The sequence below is a fragment of the Sus scrofa genome, chromosome 8 (genome assembly GCF_054392235.1).
Source record: "Sus scrofa isolate SSC_HxYL_T2T_F1_AM1 chromosome 8, Sscrofa_HxYL_maternal_Yorkshire_Landrace_v2.0, whole genome shotgun sequence".
Lineage (NCBI taxonomy): Eukaryota > Metazoa > Chordata > Mammalia > Artiodactyla > Suidae > Sus > Sus scrofa.
In genome coordinates, this window is record NC_139390.1 from 51,049,226 (window position 1) to 51,063,419 (window position 14,194).

Consider the following 14,194-nt stretch of genomic DNA (forward strand, 5'->3'; position numbering starts at 1 on the left):
GAAGAAGGGAATGGGAAGGATTGGGAGCTTGGGGTTATCAGACACAATTTAGAATAGATTTACAAGGAGATCCTGCTGAGTAGCATTGAGAACTATGTCATATTGCAACAGAGCAAAGGGTGGGGGAAAAAATGTATACATGTAAGAATAACTTGATCCCCTTGCTGTACAGTGGGAAAATAAAATTAAAAAAATAATAAAAAAAAGAAGGTGATGCTTTGAGGTCTATATGGCTAGCTCCAAGTGATGTTTCCAAACTCTGAAGAAGAAAAATCAGGTGATCTATGGATACATACTATAAAACCAGTAATTTTGTGCAGAAGTTTCTGACATGAGGAGAAAAAAAAATCCACTTGATATTATGTATGAGGTCTTAAACAATAAACAAAAGAGAAATAACAGCTTGCATATGGGTCTATTGTGAATATGGACGAGCTTTCTGCCCAGAGGGTAGTGTAAACACTAAATGACTTTAAAAATTTCAAACATTCTGTATCCTAAGCTGAAGATCAAAAGATGATTTGCTTTATGTAAAAAGAAAAAGAAAAGCATGAAATGAATTCCACTGGTAGAGTCAAGCTCCTTTGATTTATACATAATGTTTCTTCTGACAAGGACACAGAGGCACTCTCATATTTCAATCATCTAATTTTGCATTGTTTGAAAAGAAAAAGGGCCATTGATAGACTTTTATTTGGCTTGCACCCTGGGATATTTAAATAGACTTTGCACTTCAAAGACACTCTTTAACAAATTCCAATGACTTGTAGTATTTTTGGAGCTTTTTATGGTAACCAATAATGTATTTTATTTTTATTACTAATTGACAAAGATAAATATGTTAAATTTCCAGTGGAAACTTGATTTTCTAAAAGATCTTTTTAACCTTTTCTGAAAAGTGGAAGGAGAATGAAAAATGAGTTCAACTAGTTTTAGAGATTTATTGGGTCAGTAACTGTGCTATTTGCCTACCCAATTTGCATTTTCTTGCATTTTCATTGTATGTTTCAGTGCCATAGCGCCTTCTCAACTATTCTATTGTTATTGACCTATAACTATTCAGAGCAATCTCAAGTTTCCTATACTTATTTATACTCAAAGCATACATTTAAAGTTATTATGCCAAACACAAATAATATAAAACAAAAGGAAAAGGAAACACTTAAAAAAAGGGACAAATCACTTGTAGGGCTGCTCTTTTATAACTAATCCTATCATTTCTAAACATTTTATTGTAGTGTCATTCTATTATTGATTTAGCAAAATATTTTGACATGCCAAACACTTTTGTGACAAACATAACCACTTACCTACCCCAAATTTTTTCTCACCTTCCTTCTAATTAATCTAGTAATTAATTTAATCAACAATTAATTATTTCTGATTGATTGAACCCTTCATTGTCATGAATGGTAAAACATTCTTTGTGATCTCTGCTTTTAGAAGGTCAGTAGCAGTTGGCACTGTCATTAAAGCTATTTTATTTATTTATTTATTTATTTATTTATTTATTTATTTATTTTTCTTTTTAAGGTCGCACCCTACACCACAGCCAAGATGGCAACATGGGATCCCAGACACGTCTTCCACCTATGCTGCAGATGGTAGCAACCCAGGATCCTTAACTCATGCGGAACAAGACCAGGGATCTAACCCTGCATCTTCACAGGGACAATGTTGGGTGCTTAACCCACTGAGCCACAATGGGAAGTCCCAAAGTTCCTTTATTTAAATTTTTTTTTTCTTTTTCTTTTTTAGGGCCAGCATGTGGAAGTTCCTAGGCTAAGGGTCAACTGCAACCTACACCACTGCTCATGGCAACACCAGATCCTTAACTCACTAAGCAAGGCCATGGGTCAAACCCACATCCTTCCGGATACTAGTCAGATTTGTTTCCACTGCATCATGATGGAAACTCCCCAAAGTTCTTTTGAAAGTGCACTTTTAGGCAACAGTCTCTCTTTTTTCCTTCTTTCCTTTACTTTTTCCTTGTTGAAATGTGAAAATGATGACTGGAATTTGTACCATCAGTTGGAAAACATTGAGAAAGGAAACCATGTGCTAACCACAAATGGAGGAAGCAGAGGACCATGCTGACAAGTGGAGTTGCTATCCTCCAACAACCTCACCTTGGCTTCTTTTATGCATAAGAAAAGCACACCCTTATCTACATCTTCTCTAAGCCTGTATTATCTGGGTTCATTTTTACAGCAGCTGAAGATCTTACTGACACATGCATAATACATTTTCCACTCATATTTTTGACTTCTTCAAGTAGCTTTAAATATTAAAGTTGATCCTTGAAATACACTTACTGTCTTTCCTACTTGATAAAAATGCAGTAGAACAAGGTTTGAGGGTTTTGTTTTTTTTTTTTTTTAATTTGTTTTTTCTTTTTTTAATCAGTTGTGGTTGAATGCAATGAATTAGTGTTAGTCTAGGCTTCGTTTCTCAGCTAAAGCCAGAACTGGCAAGTTAGATTTAGAACTGCTAGTTGTCTAAACATCTATCAAATCTTTATGGTCTTATACTTCTTTATATATACTTGACCTAAATAAAAGTATTTCTTATAAACAGAAATTGCCAGATGCCTTAAGAAAATGTTTTGAAAAAAGGCTTTTCTTTTCTTTGTCGTAACCTATACTAGTAATATTTGACTAACTTGGACACCACAGTCAATTTTTCACTTCATTTCTCATTTGTCATGGTCTCACTGCTTTTTTACCTACCACCTTCCTTTCCATTTATTCTGTGGTCCGTTATTATCATCATTCTCTTGTAAACTTGCTTAACTTTCTCATGTCTCTCTCTTTCCCATTTACTCAACTGACAAAATGAAATGTCAGTTAAACCCAAATCTCTTCTTTCTTTGATTATAGCCAATGACAACTGAAGGAAAACATACTAATATGTATCACCTCAACACCCAAAAGTATGCTCAACATTCCAATTACTTACTACTATTTTCATTACCCTACTTCCTTGCAAGATAATTATTGTACATCTCTTCCTCTCCTCAAATCACTAATCCTCTCACAAACTCCCCATTTTTCATAGTTGGTCCACACAATGCAAAGAGGATTTCCTCAAGCTTCCACCCTGAATATCTGTTCCCAAACAATCTATCCTTCTACCTGTTTCAACAAATTAACTGTCCATCTCAAAGAACAATGCTTAACTGCCAATCTTCCAAAGAACAACCCTTCCATTTGTGTAGTAGATCATATCAACATATTTAGGATTTGATTACTGCAATTTTTCATACTTTCTTAAATGTGCTGATTTTCATGTTTACTAAGTTATTCACATAAACATAAAAGATAATCACATTCTGTCATTTTTGATAAAACTCCCTCTCTTGACTGAAAATTGTTGTCCAGTTACTACACAGTTGTCTCTCTACTCATTTTCAACCAACATAATATCATTATTTTGCTTTCCAAACCCTATTTCTTCATGAAAACTTTGAGACGGGGAGAAAGGGAGCAGGCTACAACCTTTAAAAGAATGACATAGCTATTGAGGATAAGATTAAAAACTAGTTAGAACCAACTAGATCCAAGATAGCATATCTGCCGTCTATAGACTTTGAGACTCATTATATACTCATTGTGATACATTAGCCAAATGACATGCCCACAGGCATCATGACAGTTCTGAGATAGACCATAAAAGACCAAACAGTGGGCAGTGGCCTAATTCCTGGAAATCCTTGCCCCTTCCCCAAAATAGCTATAATAATCCTTTCACTCATTAACCTGTGAAGTTTCTCAGCCCATAAAAACTCACCACCCTATATTTCTGGGCCACTGTGGCCTTTTGAGATGGTCCACATTGTGTCTGTCACTTTCAATAAATCTACTTTACCTATCACTGTGCCTCTCAATGAATTCCTTCCGCACTAAGACATTAAGTACCTGAACATCAGTAAGTCAGGTGTGTGATTTTAATTAAAAAACAGTGCATTCATGTCCCAATCTGAGTTTTGTGGTTTCATTTTTATATCAAGGATTTCAAAGCAGATTAAATGGGTCAGAGGTAAGAGGAAAAGATGGAGTTTACTCCCAGGTTCAGGGACCTTTGTTTCTAGAAAAGGGAACTCATCAGTGCTCAGCCTAGGAAGTCACCACTAATATCGAATTCCTCATAATTCATAACCCTAAGCCCGATGGTTGGGAGAGGCAGCACTGTTTCTGAGACCTCAGCATTCCTTTATTCTATATTCTACCTTCATAAAGACCTGAGACCAGAGAGTAAATACTTCATCCACAGGAGGGATGAAATGGGGATGCAGCATTTCCCCAGCACTGCTCAGGGCACATCTTGCAATATAAACACCTATGGTTTGGTTCAAGGTCTTCTTCCTGGGCTTCCCAGCTGGAGCATGGCAAATGAGTGAGTAATGTAAGAAACCTACATGAGACATGAATAAAGAGCAGTTATTTAGAATGTTTCTCATGCTTTACTATGCATCACACTGACCTGAGAAGCTTATCAAAATGTGGATTTCAAGGCAAACTTCCAGAGAATACTGGTGAACCCAAGATCTATGTTTTTGATATTTTTTCATGTGATTCTGATACAGGGAGAATGTGCACCATGCAGTGCTCTACAGACTAGCAAGAACTCTCGCATGGTTGCTACTTAGACTGGACAACCAAGGGCTGGAAGAGGATGGGAGATAAGAGAACTAATTGTTGGCTAGGAACAAAATGAAGAATTGTTCTCTCTAATTCTAAAACAAAACACAACAAAACAAACAAAACCAGCATAAATTAAAAAAATCTACAAAGTGCCAAAATTCCCATTGTGGCTTAGCAGGTTAAGGACATGACATCTCTGTGAGGATTCAGGTTAAATCCCCAGCCTTGCACAGTGGGTTAAGGATCTGATGTTGCTGTGGCTGTGGTTGTGGCCTGCAGCTGCAGCTCCAATTTGACCCTAGCCCAGGAACTTCCATATGCCTCAGGTGCAGCCCTAAAAGGAAAATGAACAAAACAAAACAACAAAAAAGTAAAGATTGTTAACCTTGTCAAATAGGCCATTAGTCAGTAAACAAGCATAACACATGGGGAGGTGAGGCCCAGACCAGTTAAAACAACCACTTCACCCCTCAACACCCTGTCCTGTCCTCCCTAGAGTGTGTGTCCTCCAGAACAGCTGCTATCTCTGAACTTTGAGCTCTAAAGGGCTAAGATCCCTGGAAACAACCCTGTCACCTCCTTCACATCTGTTCTCTTCACTGATTTCTCTGAAAGTCCATTTCCAAGCCTTGATTCACACCTAGTAGACAAGTAGGTTTGCACCAGAAACCAAGGCTTACATCTGCTTCTGTGGAATGCCACCGATAGCCAAATATTGCCAGAGCTGCTTCAAGTTTGCTCAAAATGCACCCACCCTCACCTTTCACAGGAGTTGACATAAATCTTTAAGTTAAAGGTCTCAGAGATAAGAAAGGAAGCTATAAACCAAAAAACCAGATGGAACCTCTTGGGCCCAAGATAGTGATGAATCTGACCTTCAGCAGACCTTGAGTCTCCCTTGACACAGAATTTCCTACATTAGCATAAGAAATGACACACCCTGGAGTCCTCATCGTGGCTCAGTGGTTAATGAGCCTGACTAGTATCATGAGGACATGGGTTCGATCCCTGGCTTATGCCACAGGTGCACTCCTAAAAAAACAAAAGACAAAAAAAAAGAAAGAAAACAAAATGACACACCCACCTGAGGCCATGACCAGACATTAAGGAACACAAAAGGATAAAAAGAGGGTGGCACCACATGCCCTCAGGAAAAGCCTTGCCCCTTCCCCTATAGACTACTGCACATGCCTCCCCTTCATCAACCTTACTCCTCCTCCTTTGGTCTTTACTCTTTAAAATTAAATTCCTCAGGAGTTACTGTTGTGGCTCAATGGTTTATGAACACAACTAGTATCCATGGGCATGTGGGTTTGATCCCTGGCCTCACTCAATGCTCAGTGGGTTAAGGATATGGCATTGCTGCAAGCTTCGGTATAGGTCATGGATGTGGCTCAAATCTGGCATTGCTATGGCTGCAGTGCAGGCTGGCAGCTGCAGCTTCTATTTGACCCCCTATCCTGGAAACTTCCATATGTCCCAGGTGTGGCCCTAAAAGGCAAAATAAATAAATAAATAAATAAATAAATAAATACCTCATACCAAGCAGGGGAGAAGTTGATCTGCAAACTTAGTTCCCAATTCTCCAGCCTTTGGCTACTGAGCAAAGCTTGTGCTGTGTCCATCTCAGCTGTGGTTTCATTACTGGCTGGTTGAACCAAAGGGAACAAGGACCCTCCCTAGCAGGGCAGAGAGACTTGTAGGGCCAGGGCCTGACTAGGGTCCATATGACTCATTTTGGTAACAAAACTCCCCAACTTTTTCCAACTCCTTACAGCTCACAGCAATGCCAAATCCTTAACCCACTGAGCAAGGCCAGGGATCGAACCTGCGTCCTCATGGATACCAGTCAGATTTGTTTCTGCTGAGCCATGATGGGAATTTCAACATTTTCTAATTGATTTCCAGGACACATTTCCCTTCACAGGGTGCTGATCCTAAATCCTCTCTCTATTCACTAACTTCAGCTCTAAGACTCAAACCTCTGGCTTCATATCCATCTTACTCATCCGTAAGGTGACTTCATCATGCTCAGATTCATGATTTTCCTTTATTTTTATCTTATTTTTTTAATGGCCACAGCCATGGCATATGTAACTTCCCTGACCAGGGATTGAATCCAATCTGCAGCTGCAACCTACACTGGATCCTTTAACCCACTGTGCTGGGCCAGGGATCAAACTCGAGCCTCTGTGGGGACCAGAGGCTCTGCAGTGAGATTCTTAAGCTACTGTACCACAGCTGGAACTCCTCAAATTCATGGTTTTAAACACAGTTTATACACACTGAAATTATATAATATACAACTTGGGGCCATCACTGTGATCTCCACACTTGTATAATATAGTACATATTTGACTTCCATCTGGATAACTGTATTCAACTTAATTAGTCCAAATAAATAAATAAATACAGATTAATCTCACTCAGTCTTCAAATGTGCTCCTTCTCCATTGCAGTGAGGGTCACATTGGTTTACCTAAATTTTTCCTTCACATTCCTTGGGTTCATTTTTTTTAAACTCTAGTCTCATGCTCATGTGCCATTCCTCAGTGATATCATCAGATCACTTTGAAAATATACCCCAGATCTGGCTACATTACATTTTTAACACTTTATTTTAAGCCACCCTTATCTCTTCCCTAGACTGTTAAAAGTTTTTCTTTTTTTTAAACCAGATCTCAGTACTTCCAGTCATTTTAAAACAAATCAGAAAGTAACACTTCACCCACTGAAGGCTTTGCTGACTTCTGGTTACAATTAGAATAGGAATATAAGTATTTAATTAGGTGCACAGAGCTTACTTTTAGTAAATCATATGTATCAGTAAGGAAATTAACTAGTGTGTATTAATGAATCATACATGCAATTCTATATCATCAATTCAACTAAATTACATTTGAATTAAAGCAGAAATAAAACATGGTGTTGATTGTAAGATTGACATAGCTTAGTTGGCCAATGTTCATAGCCATTAAGTTAATGATTGAAATTGTAGAAATTTTTATACATAAATAACAGTTTTCTATATCATTAATAAAATCAACAAAATGAATGATTAATTAAAACTAATTAAAACTTTTAAATGCTTGATTTTTTGTTTCTAAAATTTATACAGTTGTCTAATTGTTGCTTTAAAGCCTAAAAAAAAATTGAAATTGCCTATGCTTTAATATTCTGGTTAGAATGAGTTACTCTGTAATATTTCATGATGAGAAAAGTACACAAATTTATAGGATTTATTTACTCATTTTTTTAATTGGAAAATATTTCACATTAACAGTATAGTCCTAAAACAACAACAAAATGAAGTCTTCCCAGTCAGCTGTGATATTCTTTGAATCTCTACTGAAGCAAAAAACAATTGAAACAGCCACTCATATCTTACCATTCACTTGGAAGATGTGAGTCTGATAGATGTGTTCATAGCCATCTGCATAGCAGGTGTAATTGCCCATGTGAGTGGTTGTAACCTTGGTAATATACAAAGACCCATCATCTCCAAAGTCCTATAGAGAAAAGAAAGTTAAGTAAAATCAGCTGTATTTTAAATATATTTTAACAATTCACTTTTTTTTCCCCACTGTACAGCAAGGGGATCAAGTTATCCTTACATGTATACATTTTTTCCCCCACCCTTTGATCTGTTGCAATATGAGTATCTAGACATGGTTCTCAATGCTACTCAGCAGGATCTCCTCGTAAATCTATTCTAAGTTGTATCTGATAACCCCAAGCTCCCAATCCCTCCCATTCCCTTCTTCTCCCATCAGGCAGCCACAAGTCTGTTTTCCAAGTCCATGATTTTCTTTTCTGTGGAGATGTTCATTTGTGCTGGATATTAGACTCCAGTTATAAGTGATATCATATGGTATCTGTCTTTGTCTTTCTGACTCATTTCACTCAGTATGAGATTCTCTAATTCCATCCATGTTGCTGCAAATGGCATTATGTCATTCTTTTTGATGTCTGAGTAGGATTCCATTGTGTATATATATATACCACATCTTCCTAATCCAATCATCTGTTGATGGACATTTGGGTTGTTTCCATGTCCTGGCTATTGTGAATAGTGCTGCAATAAACATGCGGGTGCATGTGTCTCTTTTAAGTAGAGTTTTGTCCGGATAGATGCCCAAGAGTGGGATTGCAGGGTCATTTGGAAGTTCTATGTATAGATTTCTAAGGTATCTCCAAACTGTTCTCCATAGTGGCTGTACCAGTTCACATTCCCACCAACAGTGCAGGAAGGTCCCTTTTCTCCACAGCCCCTCCAGCACTTGTTATTTGTAGATTTATTAATGATGGCCATTCTGACTGGTGTGAGGTGGTATCTCATGGTAGTTTTGATTTGCATTTCTCTTATAATCAGCGATGTTGAGCATTTTTTCATGTGTTTGTTGGCCATCTGAATATCTCCCTTGGAGAATAGTCTATTCAGGTCTTTTGCCCATTTTTCCTTTGATTGATTGGCTTTTTTGCTGTTAAGGTGTATAAGTTGTTTATATATTCTAGAGATTAAGCCCTTGTCGCTTGCATCATTTGAAAATATTTTCTCCCATTCTGAAAGTTGTCTTTTTGCTGTCTTTTGGGTTTCCTTTGCTGTGAAAAATCTTGTCAGTTTGATTATGTCCCATTGGTTTACTTTTGCTCTTATTTCTATTGCTTTGGGAGACTGACCTGAGAAAATATTCATGACGTTGATGTCAGAGAGTGTTTTGCCTATGTTCTCTTCTAGGAGTTTGATGGTGTCCTGTCGTATATTTAAGTCTTTCAGCCATTTTGAGTTTATTTTTGTGCATGGTGTGAGGGGGTGTTCTGGTTTCATTGCTTTGCATGCAGGTTTCCCAGCAATGCTTGCTGAATAGACTTTCTTTTTCCCATTTTATGTTCTTGCCTCCCTTGTCAAAGATTAATTGACCATAGGTGTCAGGGTTTATTTCCTGATTCTCTATTCTGTTCCATTGGTCTGTCTGTCTGTTTTGATACCAGTACCACACTGTTTTGATGACTGTGGCTTTGTAGTATTTCTTGAAGTCTGGGATAGTTATGCCCCTTGCTTGGTTTTTGTTTCTCAGGATTGCTGGGTCTTTTGTGGTTCCATATAAATGTTTGGATTGTTTGTTCTAGTTCTGTGAAAAATGTCATGGGTAATTTGATAGGGATTGCATTGAATCTGTAGATTGCTTTGGGTAATGTGGCCATTTTTACAATATTGATTTTTCCAATCCATGAACATGGAATATCTTTCCATTTCTTTACATCTTCTTTGATTTCTCTGATTATAGTTTTACAGTTCTTGGCATATAAGTCCTTTACCTCCTTGGTCAGGTGTATTCCCAGGTACTTGATTTTCAGAGGTGCAATTTTAAAAGGTGTTGTATTTTTGTATTCCTTTTCTAATATTTCATTGCTGATATATAGAAGTGCGACTGACTTCTGAATGTTGATCTTATATCCTGCTACTTTGCTGAATTTGTTAATCAGTTCAAGCAGTTTTTGGGTTGAGTCCTTAGGGTTTTCTATGTATAGTATCTTGTTGTCTGCGTACAGTGACAGTTTTATCTCTTCTCGTCCTATTTGGATGCCTTTTATTTCTTTTGTTTGTCTAATTGCTGTGGCTAGGACTTCCAAAACTATGTTGAAGAGCAGTGGTGAGAGTGGGCATCTCTGTCTTGTTCCAGATTTGAGTGAGAAGGCTTTCAGTTTTGCCCCATTGAGTATGATATTTGCTGTGGGTTTATCATAAATGGCTTTGATTATATTCAGGAATGTTCCCTCTATACCCACTTTGGTGAGGGTCTTGATCATGAATGGATGTTGGACTTTGTCAAATGCTTTTTCTGCATCTATTGAGATGATCATATGATTTTTGACTTTTCTTTTGTTAATGTGGTGTATGATGTTGATTAACAATTCACTTTTTAAAAAGTGTATTCAGGAGCAAAGCAAATAACTAAAATATGACTTTGAAATTATCAAAATGATCATTGTTAGTTCTAGAATGTTGGAAGACTTCATAGCCTATAATTACTATTTTCTCAAGATGATTTTTGTTTAAAAACTGTAATTGCTTAGTGTTTATTTGAAATATACACATTCATATAAAATAACTGAATTTTCACATATTTATTCTAAGTCAGTTTACATTTTTGACTAATAAATCTATATATATTTTCTTATTTGTGGCTAAAACAAAAAGCTCTTAACTACATTTTTCACACCTGTAATTTTCCATTAATTTTTATATCCTTTATTATATATTTATCCAGGAAAAAATTTTTAGAGCAGAGTGGTCTCAGAGGTAAAATTTATAGATGTATCAATAGAACAGGATTTTTAAAATTATCCAGAAACAATCAATAAATTTGGGGAAAAAATGGCATTTCAAATTTATGGGGAAAAATGCATAATAATTTTACAATAAAGAAAATAAATCCACTGTGTGTCAAATCAAATCCAAGGAGCACTGCTGGGAAGTAAAGACCGGAAAACATTCTCTTTGTAAAGGCAATGAATAGAATGGCAACATTTGTCAAAATCAACTTTTTCAGATCTCTAGAAATAGACAAAGGCTCACACCAGCCCACAAAACATTTATTCCAAAAGTGGCTGAATCCCAGGAAGAGCTGAAAGGCTTGCGGCATCTCTCTCTTCAAAGCTGGGCCAACACTGTGGACCACCAGCTTAGAACCTCTGCTACCTGGGGAAATTTCATCCTAGCAGACTGTGGAGGGGCAGAACACTTTGGAGTTCCTCCAAGACTCCATATTCAATTTGATCCATGGAGCAGACCACTGAAAACTTCCATTTTCAAGACATTTTTTTTTAACAATACTGAGTCCAGTCTGTGTAAACAGTCCACCCTAAGACAGTTATTGAAGAGAAATAATAGCACTTGTGTAATATTACAGGTTCCTATGCTATGCCTTAGACATGCATTGGAACTAACAGTAAATGCAGGGATGTCCACAGGAAGGTTTAAAATTGTCTGCATATTCCAGGGATTTTAGAAGTTCACACAAATGTATAGGACTGCACATGAGAAATAATGGACTTTCTTTACATCTTAGAAGAAAGAGAGAATCCCTAATCTCTTATCTCTGGCTGAGCCTGAGGCCTTTTAGAAGTAGAACTAAGGCTTGGATAGACTTGTAATGCTTGCAGGGGCATTTAGTACATAATGAAAAACCAAACAGAGTATCAGGCCAAAGTGTAGAACACATATTGATTCAAAGCCTTCAATTAAATTTCTAATCAGTGATTAGCTCACCCCTAGGTAAGTGAGCAAAGATTTCAGTAACACATACAACAAATTAAAGAAAAATAGATACATCATCCTTCATCAAAATTTAACATGTTCCCCAAAGTGAAAAAAAATCCAAAAAGTGAAAAAATACTGTACAGAGTGGAAGGAAATATTTGCAAATAATTTGTCTCATAAGGGTTGTGTGTCCAGAATATATAAAGATCTATATTCTACTCAGGCATTAAAAAAAAATGAAATAATAGCATTTGCAGCAACATGGATGCAACTAGAGTAACTTGGAAGTAAATCAGAAGGAAAAAGACAAATACCATATGATATCATTTATATGTGGAATCTAAAATATGGGCACAAATAAACCTATCTACAAAGCAGAAACAGATTCATAGACATGGAGACAGGGAGAGGAGAGGGAATAGGATTGGAATGGGAGTTTGGGGTTAGTAGATGCAAATTATTACATATAGAATGGATAAGCAATGCGGTCCTACTGTATAGCACGAGGAACTATATCCAATCTCTTGGGATACAACATGATGGAAGATAACATAAAGGAACATATATATATGCACAACTGGTTCACTTTGCTGTACAACAGAAATTGGCACATTGTAAACCAACTATAATTTAAAAGGGGGGGAACTACATAACTGAACCATAAAAAATATAATCAAAACGAGTAAATGATTTGAATAAATATCTCTCAAAAACAATTCACATGTGGGCAATAAACACATAAAAACAATTTACATGTGGGCAATAAGGACAAACATTGTAAGTCCTTAGAGAAATGCAAGTAAAAACCACTATAAGATACAACTTCACACCTACTAGGATGACTTAAATTTAAAAAAAAAAGATGAACAATAACAATTTTGGAAATCAGAAAAATTGGAAGCTTCATACTTTGCTGGTATGAATATAAAATAAAATGGCAACTCACTTTTTTCTTTTCTTTCTTTCTTTTTTTTTTTTTTTTTTTTGTCTTTTTAGGGTGAAACCCATGGGATATAAAGGTTCCCAGGCTAGGGGTCGAATCAGAACTGTAGCTACCAGCCTACACCATAGCCACAGCATCACCAGATCTGAGATGCTTCTGCAACCTACACTGCAGCTCTCGGCAATGCTAGATCTTTAACCCACTGAACAAGGCCAGGATTCGAACCTGTGTCCTCATGGATGTTAGATTTGTTTCCGCTGAGCCATTAGGGGAACTCTGGTGACGCACTTTAAATAACAGTTTGGTAGTTCCTCAAACACTTAAAGGGTCATTATATGTGTAACAGTTTCATTCTGAGGCATATACTAGAAAGAATAAAAATATTTGTCTATACACGAACTGCACATGAATGTTCATGGTAACCGAAAAATGAAAATAACTCAAATACATATCAATTGATAAGTGGACAAACATGAAATTGTACACCTATATACAATAGAATGTGATTTTTCCAATTAAAAGGAATAAAGTACTGATATATACTGCAACATGAATGAATCTTGAAAACAATCAAAATAAAAAAAAAGCCTCAAATTGTATGAGTCTATTTATGTGAAATGTCCACAAAGAGCAAATCTAGAGAGATAGAAAATAATTTAGTGGTTACAAGGGGTTGAGCAGGTGGGGTGATGGGAAATAACACTAACAGGTTTGGTGTTCTATTATTCAAAAGTGATTACACTGTGATTCCAGCTGTGATGGCTGTACAGTTTTGTGAATATACTAGGAACCACTAAATTGCACACTTTAAAGGAATTATTTTTTTTAGCATAAGAGGATTATATTTCAATAAAGCTGTCATTAAAATAAAATTGTCTATAGAATACATAAATACGAAAAATCAGATATACTAAACTAAAAGCATATATCACTTTGGCTAACAGCATCTTTTGAAGGAAATTTAGAAATATAGAAAGAATGATCAATATGTTTATATTAAGAAGAAACACTCCACATAACATAATATTGTAAGCATTAAAAGAAAGACAATATTCCACAGATTGGAGTTCTCTTGTGGTGCAGCAGACTAAGGCTCTGGTATTGTCACTGCTGTGGCTTGGATTGCTGCTGTGGCAAAGGTTTGATCCCTGGCCCAGGAATTTCCACATGCCACAGGTGTAGCCAAATAATAATAAATAAATAATTAATTAACCCACAGACTATCTATGCAAAATAAAAATATAAAACATCAATGCCTTTAATCCTATTTACATAGTAGTTATTTAATACTAGATGCTGCTCTAAATAATTTATAGACATTGTCTTCTTTGATCTGTATATAAA

General features: G+C 36.4%; 1 protein-coding gene across 4 annotated transcripts in view; it reads right to left on the reverse strand.

Moving 5' to 3' along the window:
- Window positions 1-14,194, reverse strand: part of FSTL5 (follistatin like 5) — a 788,412-nt gene that overhangs the window by 183,180 nt on the left and 591,038 nt on the right. For all 4 annotated transcript variants that reach the window (XM_021101310.2, XM_021101308.2, XM_021101309.2 and 1 more), the window contains exon 8: window positions 8,032-8,152. In XM_021101310.2, the coding sequence (XP_020956969.1) occupies window positions 8,032-8,152 (121 nt within the window). The remainder of the gene's footprint in view (window positions 1-8,031; window positions 8,153-14,194) is intronic.